Here is a 17859-nt window from a genome sequence, read left to right as displayed (position 1 = left end):
CTTGTTTAACCTTATTGCAACTTCTTCCTAAATTTCATGACAATCATCTATATGATGAGTAGTATGATGTCTCAAAAGCAATTTTTTAAAGACGATATGAAGATGATACTTGTTTGGTTTCATTTCGTTGTGCCTCAGACAGTTACGGTTCTGGTTCTCAGGGCTGTATATGACCAGCGAGTAGTTAAATTTTACTTAAATTGAAGCGTGTTCTCTTTATTGCTATTTAATTTGAATTATGATGCGTCGAGTGACACTGGTATTTACAACTTAATGTTTAATTAATCATTATTGGCAAAATGTGTGGTTTAATAGGAGCTCTTGAAACATGGTTCAGCCCAAAGTTCTTTTGCTTTGATCGTTCCAAGACGGTCTTTCAAGCTCTGTCCATGTTTGTGCGTTTGTTATGAAATTTATGTTGTTTCTAACTTTTTGGCAATCGGTTCTTTGCCATATATACATGACCGCATTGACTAAAACGGTTTTTCTCCGTCTGAAGATCACTTAATGTAAATATGGCTGCATAAAATGACAAGAAAGTGACAAAATGAGACATATATATTATCAAATACAAAAACCTTTTGCGACCCTTGGTGCATTTATGTTACTCAGTACAATTAATGTATGGGACCTCGACGATTTTGGATTCGAATACATCTCGAGTTCCGTTGCAAAGTTATTGTATATAGATTGATACCAATAATGTAAAATTATAAACCTTAAGTATTTTTGGTCCAAGTTTTTGTACCCAGCACGATCCCTTGAACAGTTTAACGTGAGATATTATTCATTTGGAATGAAAATAATCTTTTTGTGCTGGTTCCCACTCACCGCCCAAATGCTCAACAGTTTCCGACGCCCCTGGAAGGTATATAATAAATAGAATATTACAAACTTGTAGTATTCCAGTGGGTTTTATTGCACTCATTGAGTGACATCGTTGATTTGGTGACATCATATTCAACTCGTCCAGCGTTCCCGTGGAATACAACATCACACAATCCATGGTACGTGTGATGCTAAGAAAAGTTGAATGTTCGTGCTAAAGTAACCGTACACAGAACACAACATGTAGAGCTTTTACTTTTTAACGGATAGGATATTTTGACTAAAATACAATTTGACATTGTTTACGCATTAACAAATTATGCATATGTACACAGTATAAACGTATTCACATTTTCACCCACGATACTTTCACTACAACAAGCACCAGAAAAATATACATTCAAATTTGCGAGTCAATTTCATATGCCGGTAATTTTGATAATAATAATTTGCATTGGAAGTAACAATGATAATAATTGTAATGTCCAAGGCAACAAAGAGTCATCACAGGACATAAGTTTCATAGAATATTTTCATGAAAAAAGCACGTTAACATCGAAACGTCTGTGTTTTCGAGTACGTTTGATTAAATTAACATCAATGTGTACTATTCTAAGCAATGCAATATTTCCTTCCCGTAAATGCCGTAAGTTGTTCAAAGATATATCAAAAGGACATGTGCATGTTGTAATACATCCGCACTCCAATTACTACACGGAACATTCAGTTTATCATATGGGACCCTTTGCTATCCACACAGCTATCCTAGTACATGGTACACAATCCTATTGTCATTTCACTTAGCTTTAGCTCCCGTCGTTTACAAGTAAGCAGGTTGAGATTCACATAAGTACATATGTTTACGTTTAAAATCACCTATGCAACTGGTATTGGAATGCTAACTCACGAGCAAAGGCTAACTCAAATAATTCCAGCGGAAGCTGTATACTACTTTTGGACGTTCTTGTATGTAAATTTGATGCCATTAGTACATGTCCAAGACGACGTGATAACACAGAATTAAACCTTTCTTCTCAGACGGAAACGTCTTCTGGCTGTATATCCCTACACAGAACAAAGTCCTGCAAGCTGCGTGGTAGATCAAGGTCCATAATTCTGGCGGGTCCCTCACGGCTCAAGCATGTCCGGATCTTTTCCCGGCACAGGCGCTGTAATGTCCGCGGAGTGTACAGCTCCTTTACCAACCTGTCCCGGAACTCCGGTAGCCTCTCGAAAACATTCTGCATCTTCAACAACAAAGGTTCATTGATTTCAGTGCATTCTTTTATGCAAGATAAGTATTTAGAGTTCTACCTATGACAATGTTGAAAATATTGATAACATATTGGAGTAGTAATATCTCTATATATTACTTTATAATCACCAGGATCATGTTTGCTTTTTACACCACCAATATCTATGACACATGATGTGAAGCCCCAAAAAGGACTTTTACGAAGTACCCTCATACATGAATCATTATGTTTGTACTATTGCCAAAACCATAAAAATGTGAAAGGTAACTAGCAATGCATTTGTAACGATAAAGCGCGTGTGTGGAAAAGTGACTGCAGACACAACCAGAAACGGCAACGCAAGTAAGAACTGCTTATGGCATAATGAAAACACTTCAGCACATAATACGATTGTGTTTATGTCTTATCGTGTTTGTTTTACATACATATGTGTTATCCATGATGACAGATGCCTCTCTGAGCACGTCACAGAACAGCAGGGTGAGTATCGTCTGCAGGGAGGAGTTGGTCATCGCCATGTCAAGCAAGCTGCGATCTGAAAGGGTCAGCACTGAGAAATTAAACTTTGAAGGATTTGAGAATTGTTTTGATACTTCATTCCGTTTCCATTGTTCTAAACATAATCGTTTTAGTTGTGAATGCATATCATGGCATTCTTCATAACTACGAAACTCTGTGAACAAGTTCTTAAAAAATATGTAGTCATGTCTTTGTAAGGTCGTTGAAAGCAAATTAATAGTACGTTATGTCTTATCAACTACCTTAACATTCGTAATAAAAATATATTCCATAAATTGACAGTAAATGGTTTCTGTTTACAAAATTGATAGCATGGCTGATATAAATGATCAAGTCATGCAATTCTCAATTGACGATCAACTTTTTCTCGATACTTTTCTTGTGGAACAAAGGGACAAAGCTATACCGGTAATAATCATGAAAAGCAATTTAAACTCGAAATAAAAAAATAAATAAAAACAAGATGTGTTTCAGAAACACAATGTCCCCCTATATGACGTTTGACCTTGAAGGATGACCTTGACCTTGACCCTTCACCACACAAAATGTGCAGCTCCATGAGATACACATGCATTTCAAATATAAAATTGCTAGCTTCAATATTGCAGAAGTGACATTACATGAGCAATTTTGACCAATATATTTGACCTTGAAGGATGACCTTGACCTTGACCTTTCACCACTCAAAATGTGAAGCTCCATGAGATACACATGCATTCCAAATATCAAGTTGCTATCTTCAATATTGCAAAAGTATACATAAAATAAGCGATTTGGGCCACATATATTTGACCTCTGACCTTGAAGGATGACAAGGATGACCTTGACCTTTCACCACTCAAAATGTGCAGCTCCATGAGATACACATGCATGCCAAATATCAAGTTGCTATCTTTAATATTGCAAAAGTATTCATGAAATAAGCTATTTGGGCCACATATATTTGACCTCTGACCTTGAAGGATGACCTTGACCTGACCTTTCACCACTCAAAATGTGCAGCTTCAAGAGATACACATGCATGCTAAATATCAAGTTGCTTTCTTCAATATTGCAAAAGTATTCATAAAATGAGCGATTTTGGCCACATATATTTGACCTCTGACCTTGAAGGATGACCTTGACCTTGACCTTTCACCACTCAAAATGTGCAGCTCCATGAGATACACATGCATGCCAAATATCAAGTTGCTATATTCAATATAGCAAAAGTAATTGCAAAATGTTAAAGTTGGCGCAAACAGACCAACCAACCAACCAACCAACAGACCAACCAACCAACCAACCAACAGACAGGGCAAAAACAATATGTCCCCCACTACTATAGTGGGGGACATAAAAAAACACTCATTGATGATTATATTTAATATATTATTATTTTAAAAGCTCAACTCAAAAACATAATATGACCAAAAAATAAAAAGGTCCGTCATAAGGTCGAAAGCTGAATAGCTTCAAAGAGTGAAAACCTAAGGAAACTTTTTTAAACCTTGAGTAATACAATTAAACGACAAAAGTATTACCAAGTACATTAAATTAAATTGTATAACATAACCAATCTCATATTTTAAACGAAACTGCCTTATTCTATTAAATGTTTTTACCAATCTCAAAATCAAAACGATTGCGTTGAATAGTTAAATATCTATGTAAATGACATAGACATCACCCAAATTTCAAATTACATGAAGCTCAGAAGCTTTACTGACACGTCCTTTATAGAGCCGTTTATTCCGACTATCATACGGTCCATCTAAGTAAATGCAAATTGTGCAAAACATATGTATTACATAGCTATCAAAAATGCGTTTTAGCAGTGTGCATAGACACGTGGGCTGATATTTTTATTTATATTGAAAAAAAACACAATGGAGACATATTTTCGATATAATGCTGAAATGCCTTTTCGTATCACACGGAATACTAATTTACAGCGGTTTCAATATAGCATTGTACATAGAAACATAGGAACAAACTCCTTATTACTTAAAATTGGATATTTCACTACAGTTGACTGCACCTCCTGTCAAACTGAATGTGAAACTATTCAACATATATTTTGAAAATGAAAGCGTGTCAATCAGTTCATAACAGAACTGTGTTCTGGGTGCTATCATTTTGGAACTTTCTAAATATGCCTTCTTTTTTCCTGTGACATGCACGTTCGTTTGGACCTTTAAACTTAACATTTCAACTAATTTTTACACACATTTTGATTTCTGTATCGTCGTCCTAATTCCCCCCCAAACGGCCGAAACGGTCAAGGGATTGATGATGATGATGACTTAACATTTGATTTGATCAAATGCTTTAATGTACATGTAAAATGAGCAAAACAAACCCACTCTTAAAAAAGCTTAAACGTAACTATGTTCGCATTACCATGCATGTAATGAAATCAACTATTGTTATGTGTGTGTCAAGGCAAGGCATTGGAACTATTGGTACCGGTATTCCAGTAGTTGTGATGTGGGACTTAAGATGTTTTATTTGGTCAATAATTACTTAAACAACTACTATTTATATTTAATGTAAAAACGTTTGCTGATGAAATGTATAACATGTGTTTTAATATGCCTATATTGTTATACACTTTGTACCTTGAGTGGGATGCCTCGACCCTAACACACCTATTTACGAGGAAAATAAAATATATTAAAGGTAAAAAGTTCCATTAAAGAAAAAGTGTTATGAGATATTATGTGTCACTTTTTCACACAAAAACGCAGAAAATTGTAGTTAAAAAACCTTGCTTAACGCTGATGTTCAGGTCCGCTCCCTGATGGATCAGGTACAACAAGTAATCGGGGCGGCGAGTTTTGTGGTCTGTGCAAAAATAAACTGGAGTCATTCCTTTAGCGTCTTTCTGAAATTATACATCAATTATGATTTTTATTTTACGAATTTAATAGCGATTTTATAAGGGCTTACACATGTGTTTTCTTTAAATATCGGCTCGATATCGACTGTATACAGACTGGTCCTTTCAAATGTCTATGTCCATCCTAAACAGGATAATAATGTTTGTTATTTTGAATTAAATGTCTGTATATAATCAATTCTTGTTTAACACGAGAGTAGCTTGTATAAACCTACGGTGGCATAGAGGTGACATTCACTCCTCTTGTTTTAAATTGCACTTCTTTTCTTTCTATCTCGTGGCCTCGACTTAGTATTCGAGGCCACGACTTACTATCTTGTGGCCACGAGTTAGCTATGTCGTGGCCTCGAGTTACTAAGTCGAGGCCACGAGATAGACAAAAGATGAGTGTAAAATTAAATAAAAAAGGAATGCAATTAAAAAAAGAGCATTGCAGTAAATAAAGGAGGGGTGCTTTAAACAAAAAGGAGAGAATTTTAGCTATCTCGAGGGAACGAGATAGTCAGCCAATCAAATTTTGCTTAACGTGTGCAAATATTCTGTACGCATACATATAGCTGGTCTAAGCGGGCTTTAACTGTGATGATTACTTCCCTTTGTTTAAAGATCACCATGAACGACCATATGGAACTGGAAGAATTGATATAACAAACAATTTGATTGGCAAAGTAACTCGAGGCCACGACATAGCTAACTCGTGGCCACGAGTTACTAAGTCGAGGCCACGAGATAGAAAAATGGGGGGTGCAATTTAAATAAGAGGGCCAAGATGGCCCTAGTTCGCTCACCTGAAAGGAGTCGCTTCATTCAATCTTTACCAATTGTCAAACTTGACCTAGATATTGTCCAGACAAACATCCTGGTCAAGTTTCATCATTATTATATCTGCGAGTCATGATCAATGTACCTATGAAGTTTCATGATCCTAGGCGTTATCATTCTTGAGTTATCATCCGAAACCATTTTTCTAAGTTGAGTCACCGTGACCTTGACAGCCATTGTGTGAATACGTTTTTTGGCACTGTGACCTTGACCTTTGACCTAGTGACCTGATAATCAATAGGAGTCATCTGCGAGTCATGATCAATATACCTATGAGGTTTCATGAACCTAGGCATAAGCGTTCTTCAGTTATCATCCAGAAACCATTTAACTATTTCAGGTCACCGTGACCTTGACCTAGTGACCTGAAAATCTATAGTGGTCATCTGCGAGTCATGATCATTGTACCCATGAAGTTTCATGATCCTAGGCATTACGTTCTTGAGTTATCATCCAGAAACCATTTTACTACTTCAGGTCACCTTGACCTTTGACTTAGTGACCTGAAAATCAATAGGGGTTATCTGCGAGTCATTATCATTGTACCTCTGTAGTTTCATGATCCTAGGCATAAGCGTTCTTGAGTTATCATCCAGAAACCGTTTTACTATTTCAGGTCACCGTGACCTTGACCTTTGACCTAGTGACCTGAAAATCAATAGGGGTCATCTTCGAGTCATGATCAATGTACCCATGAAGTTTCATGATCCTAGGCATAAGCGTTCTTGAGTTATCATCTGGAAACCATTTTACTATTTCGGGTCACCTTGACCTTTGACCTAGTGACCTGAAAATCAATAAGGGTCATCTGCGAGTCATGATCAATGTACCTATGAAGTTTCATGAACCTAGGCATAAGCGTTCTTGAGTTATCATCCAGAAACCATTTTACTATTTCGGGTCATCGTGACCTTGACCTTTGACCTAGTGACCTGAAAATCAATAGGTGTAATCTGCAAGTCATGATCAATGTATCTATGAAGTTTCATGATCCTAGGCATAAGCGTTCTTTAGTTATCATCCGGAAACCATTTTACTATTTCGGGTCATTTTGACCTTGACCTTTGACCTAGTGACCTGAAAATCAATAGGGGTCATCTGCAAGTCATGATCAATGTACCTATGAAGTTTCATGATCCATGGCACTGGAGTTACTCCAAGCGCTCTTGAGTTATCATCCGGAAACCATCTGGTGTACAGACGGACAGACATGAGCAAAACAATATACCCCCTCTTCTTCGAAAGGGGGGGGGGGGGGCAAATTGGGCTAAAAATGTGACTTCTACTGTGTTCACATGTTTTCACTATATACATATAGAGAAAAATGCCCCCCCCCCACTGGCGGACATGTTTTTTCACCGATCCCGACCATTTTCAAACTCGTCCGAGATATCAATAAAATGATTTGTTTTGACCAACTTTCATGATGATTGGGCAAAAATTGTGACTTCTAGAGTGTTTACAAGGTTTCTTTATAGCCAAATAGGGAAAACTGCCACTATATAAATATAGAAAAAAATGCCCGGCCAACTGGCGGCCATGTTTTTTTACCGATCTCGACCATTTTCGAACTCGTCCGAGACATCAATTGAACCAATGTTTTGACCAACTTTCATGATGATTGGGCAAAAATTGTGACTTCTAGAGTGTTTACAAGGTTTCTCTAAAGCCAAATAAGGAAAACTGCCCCGCCCACTGGCGGCCATGTTTTCAAAGGATCGGAACCACTTTTGAACTCAACCAAGATATCATTAAGACAAACATTTTGACAAAGTAACATGAAGATTGGGCATGAAATGTGACTTCTACAGTGTTTACAAGGTTTTTCTTCTTTTTTGACCTAGTGACCTAGTTTTTGACCCGGCACAATCCAGTTTCGAACTTGGCCGAGATTTCATTGGGACAAGGCTTCAGACCAAGTTTCATGAAGATGGGACAAGAAATGTGTCCTTTAGAGTGTTTACGAGCAAATGTTTACGGACGGACGGACGGACATACGACGGACAAAGACCGGTCACAAAAGCTCACCTGAGAAATCAGGTGAGCTAAAAAGAGGAGTGAATGTCACCTCTATGTCACGGTATATACATGTGCAATTTGCATCGAAATGTATGCGTGTTATTGAAAAGACATCGACTATCACAGAATGTTCCATTGGCTTGGTATTTAGATCGTTTACAATCAAAGAGCTAAAAGCAATTATTCTAATTGCGGTTGCATTACACTGACAACACGCGAAGAGTTACTTTCTCAGTGGAGATTTTATTTTATTTAAACTTTGTTTAATTTAAAGAGATTAAAATCAAATTGAAACGTGATGATTGGATAACACAAACAAATAAGAATATGACAACTGAATAAAGGTCAAACAACATCTTAATCTCATTAGTCCAATTCAATCAGTGTGGCTTTAAAATTAATAAACAGTTAGAATGGATTAATGACTCTCAAAAAAAGACTATATGATCAGTGAATAATATTAACTCAAATTATTAAATACAATTGTCATCTTACAGTGATATAAAATGAGACTTTGTGATGAGTATTATTTCTCTTTTCAATTCATAAGCACTGCATTACTTAAACATACAGTGATAACTAAGCATAAACAAGAGCACCGCATAACGGGTGCCACGCTCGGCTGCGTAAGCTTGTCAGATTTTTTATTATTTTTTTAGAGGTCACAGTGACCTTGACCATTGACCTAGTGACCCGAAAATGGGTGTAGCGTGTAGAACTCATCAAGGTGCATCTACATATGAAGTTTCAAAGTTGTAGGTGGAAGCACTTTGATTTTAGAGCCTATGTTAAAGTTTTATATTAGAGGTCACAGTGACCTTGACCTTTGACCTAGTGACCCAAAAATTGGTGTGGCGTGTAGAACTCATCAAGGTGCATCTACATATGAAGTTTCAAAGTTGTAGGTCGAGGCACTTTGACTTTAGAGCCTATGTTAAAGTTTTATATTAGAGGTCACAGTGACCTTGACCTTTGACCTAGTGACCCAAAAATGGATGCGGCGTGTAGAACTCATCAATGTGCATCTACATATAAAGTTTCAAAGTTGTAGGTGGAAGCACTTTGATTTTAGAGCCAATGTTAAGGTTTTAGCACGACGCCTACGGCGGACGGCTGAATGCGGACGGCTGACGGCGGACGACGAACTGGCTATGACAATACCTCGGATTTTCTCCGAAAACAGCCGAGCTAATGATGCGACTCAATAGAAATAGGTACTTTACCTGATTTATGTTCGCTCCATGGGCTATAAGCAGTTTTGCAACATCAATGCTCTGAAATTGAGACACGAACATCATGGGAGTGCAACCCGAAATTCCCCTGATGTTGACGTCACATTTCTCTGCAAAAGCAGAAAACGTATTGAACATAAAATCAATTTCAAAACGAGGATGGATTCACAAACATTGCTGAAGTAAGCAGACATGACTGTTACTGCCACACAACCTTATAAAACATGCGTATGCGTTTAGCTTGTGGTGAGATTTCAACGCCATCATAGATTGCAAAATGCGAAATCTTCCAAAAGCCTTTATTTTATTAAAATCTAACTTGTGAGGTAGTGACCATAAACCCTCAAGTATTTCCTTAAGTTGAAGCACGTACACATATGTTTTCGATTTTTTTCATGTTTCTTACTTCTACGAACCCTTATGGTAACGTTTATGCATATATTGAAAGGTTCTGTATTCAGTCAATGAATGCGTACGTAAAATACATTTAAGGCATACTGATATTATTGTTAATGTAAAATCATTAATTAAATCTCAATGACTTAAGTTCCATTTACTTGGATACCGTCTGCAACTAATGTGCCTTACTAGATAACAGAAACTGTATAAAATCTAGGTTCGGTTGTCGTCTGAAGCAGGAATGCTGTAGAACCGATGTGCCCTTGATATCCTGAAGGTCAATGTCAGCTCCAAGGTCTACTAGAGCACGTGCTATGTCCAGTCTTTCGGATATCACTGCCTCTAGGAGAGGCGACCTTCCGCTTGATGACCGCGCGTTGATTTCTGCTCCTGTTTTGTAAGAGACAAACGTTTGTATTTAAGATTTTGTGTATTTGAACCCTTTGAATCAGCAAAATTTTGTGTTGTATTGTTAAGCTCAATTACGAGTAGGAAGATTGAAACATATTCTACGAGAGATGACTAGCATCCGTGTTAATGCAGAGGTATATTGAGAAATCTCTTGGATGATATACAATTATTTAAAGCAACATGTTTTTCTCACATTATATAATTTAGTAATGAATTATACACTGTTATTATTATATAATCAGTGTTCGAGGAATTGCTGACTCGACCAATAAGCAACTTTTTTTTTATATTATGAATTGTATTAAAAAAAGTAACGCATATATTCGTTAGAGACGCCTTTGCCCTTAAAGAACTCAAATGAGATTTAAACATGATCTCACACGTATTTCTGCACCTGAAATTAAACATTTATTTAATATTTTTGCTCATGAATGGGGTTTCGCTACTTTCATACGTTAATTAGCGAGAAAGCATGTACAAAGTTACAACACGTTTGTTACCTTTTCTGACCAGTGTCTCTACAACGGACAGCCGACTGGCGACAACAGCAAGATGCACGGGCGTACGCTGCTGTTCATCCCGTATGTTGATGTCCGCACCGTGTGCGAGTAGCTCGGCAATTACCTAGAATAAGACAAAACAATACACTTTAATTTATTCCAAGGAAGTCGGTCCAAAATAATCTAGTATATGTAACACTCATTTGCATAGCATAATATATTGTATGGCTGTGACTCGTGTGAACGGTTTCAGGATGTATCTTTTATGTCACGTGTTAGCTGGTTATAGAACAAGAGGGCCATGATGGCCCTGAATCGCTCACCTGACTAACCTTGCTACATCAACTTAAATTCTATCAGACCCATATACAATCCCAAGCCAGATTTCATCAATTAATACATTCTGACAAAATTTCATTAAGACGTGATGAAAACTGTGACCTCTTTCATCTACACAATGTTTTACTAGAATTGGCCAGGTGACATAATTTTTGACCCCAGATGACCCATATACAATCCAAAATCAGATATTATCAAGATAAACATTCTGACCATATTTCATTAAGATCAGATGAAAGCTATGACCTCTATTGTCTACACAAGGTTTTTCTATGATTTGACCTAGTGACCTAGTTTTTGACCACAGATGACCCAAATACAATCCCAATCCAGATTTAATCAAGATTAACATTCTGGCCAATTTTATTAAGTTGGGATGAAAACTGTGACCTCTACTGTTTACACAAGTTGTTCTTTTAACTTTGACCTAGTGACCTAGTTTTTTACCCTAGATGACCCAAATTCGATACCAACCCAGATTTTAACAAGACAAACATTCTGACTAAATTTCATAAAGATTGAATGAAAATTGTGACCTCTATTGTCTACACAAGTTTTTTTTTATTATTTGACTTAGTGATCTAGTTTTTGACCCCAGATGACCCAAATACAATCCCAACCCAGATTTCATCAAGATAAACATTCTGACCAAATTTCATGAAGATTGGATGAAAACTGTGACCTCTATTGTCTACACAAGGTTTTTCTATTATTTGACCTAGTGACCTAGTTTTTGACCCCAGATGACCGAAATACAATCCCAACCCAGATTTCATCAAGATAAACATTCTGACTTAATTTCATAAAGATTGGATGAAAACTGTGACCTCTATTGTCTACACAAGGTTTATCTATTATTTGACCTAGTGACCTAGTTTTTTTTTTACCTGGTGACCTAGTTTTTGACCCTAGATGATCCAAATACAATCCCAACCCAGATTTCATCAAGATAAACATTCTGACCAAATTTCATAAAGATCGGATGAAAACTGTGGCCTCTACTGTCTACACAAACAAATTGTTGACGGACACACGCACACACGCACGCAAACACGCACGCACAACGGACGCCGGACATCACACGGTCACATAAGCTTACCATGTCACTTCGTGACAGGTGAGCTAAAAATGAAATGATTATGTATATTTAATGAAATCGTCAAATAGTTTGCATGAAGGAGCCTATGCACAGAAATGCGTATTTTTGCGACTGTAATTTCTCAACAATGAAAGTTAAGCATATGGCATTGCATGTAATATCACACGAATAAAGTTTAATCAAGACATGGAGTACATATACAATATGAACAGCAACACAATAACGTAATGCAATAACAGATGAAAAAACATATGCAATACACCTAAGGTTATCTATATAATATAATTCAATACAAAGCATAACGCTAAGTTTACAATTAAATGTAATTTTGTTATGCAAAACATATAAGAAATATAAATAGAAAAGACATTTTCAGTTTTTAATACGAGAAAAGTAGCTTGACAGAAATGTGTGCCGGTCGTTAAAAGAGAACAAACACACTGAGCACATGTTTTCAAAGTGATTCAAAGAAGTTATGATGGCGCTGTGTAAATGGTGACGGTCGATTGATAAGGAGATCCCATTTTGATTCCCCGCTTTGGGATCGTCCATAAGATCTTACTACACTAAGTTCTGGTTCTACCCAAGAAACAGACTCTAGACTGTCTTATTTTTAGTTAGGCTTTAGAAGCCATCGAGCTTCTACGTTGACTGAAAGCAAAGATACCTTGTGTTTTGCGTGAAGGACGGCGAGATGCATGGCCGCGTAATGCGTCATGCGAAGTCGGTGGGCTAGCGTGTTAGCATGGAGATGGTACGCACCCTCTGTGAATGGGAGAAGGGACAACACTTTGAATGACCCCGGTTATGGTGAATGCTATGAAATGCATATGTGGGTGCTGTTCTTAAAAACTAAATATCAATGCATTTTCTGTCTTGTATACAAACATTTTTAGAGTCACAGGAAAAGACAAAGTTCTAAAATCTTTATTGTAAGATTCAGCATCTAGATGTTTTGTGTACCAGAAATTACGCTGAAAATATTTCGAATTCAGGCTTACTAATTTTTTGTGCTATTTTGGCACGCTTTTTCAAACAAGCATTAGTGTATAAAATGACCACGCTTTATAAAACAAGCGTTATTGGATACATTTATGATGCTTATCAAACAAATGTTATTGGCTAAAGGTGTCTAAACTGCTTTGTTATGAAATCTTAATGCGTAAAAGTTGATTGCTTAGAAACATAGTATTTTATATCTATACACGTAAAAAGAGTTAAATGGTATACGGATTTCCGTACAGGTTGCGAATGAGAAATATAATCAAAGACGCACCTGTAAATTTTGTATCTACGTCAAAACCGGAGCGCAGAGTCTGGCCGATCATGCGCAGGTCATTGTACCGAATTGCGGCGAATAGGCTTGGTTCACTGTCGGGGATTGTCGCTTCCGTGAACATGTCGTCGAGGTCCACCGCCGGTTCCGGATCCGCCGGAAGATCGCCGCTGAGAAGGGGTACGTCTCTGTTCAATTGTCTGCGTTTCATTTCCATAGTCTGCAAAAATCTGAAACAACAAATTACGCAACAATTTTGGTTTATTTAGCAAAAAAGTTCAACGATAACGTTTGTGCATGATGTTCAGAAGGTTTAAGCAAAAGAACAAAGCAAATACGTTTTTTTTATTCGTAATATGTACCGACCGACGGACTATTACATTTAAAACAATTCATCTAATTTTTAAGTTGTTTCCTTCTAGGAGTCTAGCCACGGCGTGATAAAATAATTATTCAAATTGCATTCGTTAGTACACCTCATCTTTCACCACTGTAGATTATTATAAAATCGAATATTGTTCTTGACTAAAAATAGACTATAGTCTTTACTAGAAGTCGAATATGGCCACAGTAAATAACACTTAAAATCGTACCAAGGTTCGTTACTGATTATCGTATATGGCCACAGTAAATGGCTCTTAAAATCCCACCATTGTTCATTACTGCAAGTTGTCTATGGTCACAGTAAATGACGCTTAAAATCCCACCATTGTTCATTACTGCAAGTCGATTATGGCCACAGTAAATGACTCTTAAAATCCCACCATTGTTCATTACTGCAATTAGTCGACTATGGCCACAGTTAATGACTCTTAAAATGAAACCCTCGTTCATTACTGCCAGTCGACTATGGCCACAGTAAATAACTCTTAAAATGACACCTTTTCATTACTTCAAATCGACTATGGCCACAGTGAATGACTCTTAAAATGACACCGTCGTTCATTACAGCAAGTCGACTATTGCCACAGCGAATGACTCTTAAAATGACACAATTTTTCATTACTACAAGTCGACTATGGCCCCAGTAAATGACTCTTAAAATGACACCATCGTTCATTACTGCAAGTCGACTATGGCCACAGTAAATGGCTCTTAAAATGACACCATTGTTCATTATTGGAAGTCGCCTATGGCCACAGTGAATGACTCTTAAAATGACACCACCGGTGGTGATGATGGAATACTGACGTTGCAACAAGCAAGCGTTTCTCAGCAGTCTTTGAGCGACACGCAACCCATAGAAAACAGTGCTACCTACTGCCCTCCAGAATTTGCACGTGCTGCGATGGAGTGTACATTGACACCCCGAAAAAAACGCAAGTTTGAGGAGTGTTATAACTGCAGCATCGACTTACAACATACTGTGTTTTAACATGGCGTCACCTTAAGGGCCAGGTGGAAAGCCAAGCAGCAAGTTCACGTAATCCTGTAGAAAAACCTGACGTCCTATCTGTTGCAACTACAGCCGTGAAAACACAGAGAAAGCCGACTGTAAGTACATGTACCGTTGTGGACCACCCTTTGGTAAGGGCGGGCCTCATTACAGAGGACCTGGTCTACGTTCTCGTAGTTCCAACGACGACACAAAGATCGGCCAACAAGCGTGGGATTAAAAACGCCAGGGTGTTAACAAGCAGAGAAGTACAGGAAGAGTTAGAAGAAAGTGAATAAAAGGAGAAGCGCAAACGAGAATGACAAGAAAAGCGACTTAATTGGAAAACGACGTAAAAAAAAAGAAATGGAAGAAAAATAAACAGAGAAAAAAAATTAAGGCCGAAAAGCAGAAAAAAAACGAAGAAAAGTAAAAAAGAAAAACAAATTAAGACACATCAAAATAAACCTGCAGACCAAATCAATACAGAACAATTAAACACGTAACCATAACATGAGTGTACACATAGCATCGTGACGTTAAATAAAGGTTAAAATTAAGCATTGTATGGTCTTTCTGTAGTCAAGTTCACTCAACAGAAATAAACGTCACTAAACCGAGTGCATATAACATTTTGTCCTTTTCAGGTATACAAGTATGAAGAAGATCGTCATACGCAATGTCCAAGTGGTGGGAATGCACCATTATGGTAGAAGGCACTGGAACTGCTGAGCATTTATCACGTCGAACTGGAGCCAAATAGCCCCTACGATTCCATGGCAGTGGCAGTATTTGATGGCCCCCGTAAAGTTGGGAATTTGAAACGCGATTGCGACAAGGCAGTTTATGAGTTTCTTTGAACAAAGGAAAGTATATGTACCCATTGTACGCAATCTACGCACCGTGCCGCAACAGACATGAGCTATAGCCTTCAAGATCGACGAATCTGACATATCCATGGTAACCACGACAGCGCAGATGCATACATGTATCTACATCAAAATCATGGAATTAAAATAATAAATGTACTCTTTATCGTTATCATACTACGTCAAAGTAAAATTGTTACCGTAGCCTTAATATCACAATGCTATTTTAAATAGTTTAACAGTTATTTTCATAGTTTTGTTTTGTGTTAGAAATTTTCAAAAAAGCTATTTTTATCGAAATGTTAAAAAGGGACATTAAATTAATATTGTGTGTTGACTGTTTAAGTGTATCATTAATTAATGCCAGTCGTTTAACTCCATTTCATGCTGTTAGACATTCATTATTTTCTTGTTTCATTTGTCATTAATATTACATGTATAATGATAATTAAGCATATTATCTTGAACGTCATGGTTGACGATTTTAATATGCTTGGTGTATGTATGCAACATACAAAAATTGGTTTTGTTAATTCCATGTTTCATGTTTTAAAACACTTATTTCATTAGGGAATTGTTGTGTAGTCTTTTATTTTTAAAAACTCGGTGAAATGACGACTTTAGGGATACATGACGACCTTAACAATAATCTCCTTGACGACACAATGTTTCATTAAATAAAAAGTCGTCAGACCCACCCTTCTTTGAAAACCTATTTATTTCATCACAATCAGTAACAGTACACACCTTAACTTGATACTTTGCGCTAAGATATAGTTACCGCTAAAATACAAGACCAAACGGAGAACTGTTGCAAGTATCTTACAAGCCCAAACCTGACCAATGTGTATAAGACTGACGACTTTTAGGTTACAAATTTTTACGGAAATATTTCCCTTAGTAACATGGATCTGGAATGCAGAGAAGATGACAATCAGTAGAAAGTGCGCTCAGCACTCGGCACTTCGCTTCAGGAGAATATAGTTAAATAATACAACGTACAATATCCACCATGCATATAACAAGCTGCATGAAACTAAAGAATATATGTTTTGTAAACAGTCAATACCAGACCGCCTTAACGCATTCAAAAAGTAATAAATGAGAAATCAAGTTTGATAGTTTTTATGGAAGTCTAAATATAAACATTTTTCTTCGGTTTGCTAATATTTAAGATCGAAACATAGTAAAGTTGGTGTACATAAATGTATTCTCATATATAGAGGCGTGCGTACTTGTGGAAGAAAATTGAAATAATTCTATAATGCACGAATAAAATCCTAGATATTAGGAAAGACCACATCACAAAGCAGGTTTAATAATTAAACACTTCTGCTTCTGTATTCATAATTACCATGCGATCACGATCGACATGGTATAGTGTAACTTACTCAAATATACACCAGTGGTTGTGGATTCAATACCCCATTTAAAAGTATTCAATTAAATAACCCTTTGAAATTTAAAACACGGAATACATATTTACTTCATAAGATAACTTACATAGACATACTAGTACATGTAAAGATACCTTAAACATTAACTCAATAGCTTATTGGCAAAAGGCGTTTTATCTTATAAATATATTAGCAAGAATTAAGTATCACATAAAATTTCAGAATTCCAAATCTCAAATTTTAACTTACCTCTTTTCTCACTGAAATACCTGTTGAATATGCAAGTACATATTAAAATAACGAATCATTACAACTACATATATCCACTGAGCTGAAAACTGTTTGCCTTTTATGGATATAACCTTTATATAAACAAGTGAGTAATAGTCTATATTTATCTCTTACCCTCAATATTGTTAACTACTGGTGTGTATCCTAACCTATTTTTAATTCCGGTTACACTCCAACATGTCTTACATTTAAGAAAATCTGCTCAAATAAGCACTCAAAGAAATGTTGTGAAACATACACTTTAAGTTGTTGTAACTTAAATACATAAAGATAGCTGATTGTTTGTAGGAAACGAGACGTTTCTCTCTTAAAACATCTTGTTGTTTTTTCACTTAGTCAACGTTAG

The 17859-nt window shown here is 36.7% G+C and overlaps 1 protein-coding gene across 1 annotated transcript; it reads right to left on the bottom strand.

Annotated features, from left to right (window-relative positions):
• Window positions 1–1157: 1157 nt before the first annotated feature.
• On the bottom strand, window positions 1158–17818 carry LOC127878097 (ankyrin repeat domain-containing protein 7-like). The gene is made up of 9 exons (XM_052424518.1): window positions 17472–17818; window positions 13582–13811; window positions 12973–13070; window positions 10868–10991; window positions 10146–10346; window positions 9549–9667; window positions 5352–5469; window positions 2510–2619; window positions 1158–2075 (listed from the first exon to the last, which is right to left on the bottom strand). The coding sequence occupies exons 2-9, from the start codon at window positions 13796–13798 to the stop codon at window positions 1863–1865; spliced, it is 1200 nt and encodes a 399-aa protein (XP_052280478.1). The 5' UTR covers window positions 13799–13811; window positions 17472–17818; the 3' UTR covers window positions 1158–1862.
• Window positions 17819–17859: the final 41 nt, after the last annotated feature.

This window comes from Dreissena polymorpha, chromosome 4 (assembly GCF_020536995.1).
Source record: "Dreissena polymorpha isolate Duluth1 chromosome 4, UMN_Dpol_1.0, whole genome shotgun sequence".
In the NCBI taxonomy this organism is placed as follows: Eukaryota; Metazoa; Mollusca; class Bivalvia; order Myida; family Dreissenidae; genus Dreissena; species Dreissena polymorpha.
This window is presented reverse-complemented; position numbering and strand designations above follow the sequence as displayed.

Excerpts from the sequence above, each read along its gene's own strand:
- LOC127878097 (XM_052424518.1), bottom strand. The coding sequence starts at position 13,798 with ATGGAAATGAAACGCAGACAATTGAACAGAGACGTACCCCTTCTCAGC. Across the intron at positions 10,347-10,867 it reads AGAGACACTGGTCAGAAAAG|GAGCAGAAATCAACGCGCGG; the intron begins GTAACAAACGTG and ends CTTACAAAACAG. Across the intron at positions 2,076-2,509 it reads TCATCATGGATAACACATAT|ATGCAGAATGTTTTCGAGAG; the intron begins GTATGTAAAACA and ends TTGTTGTTGAAG.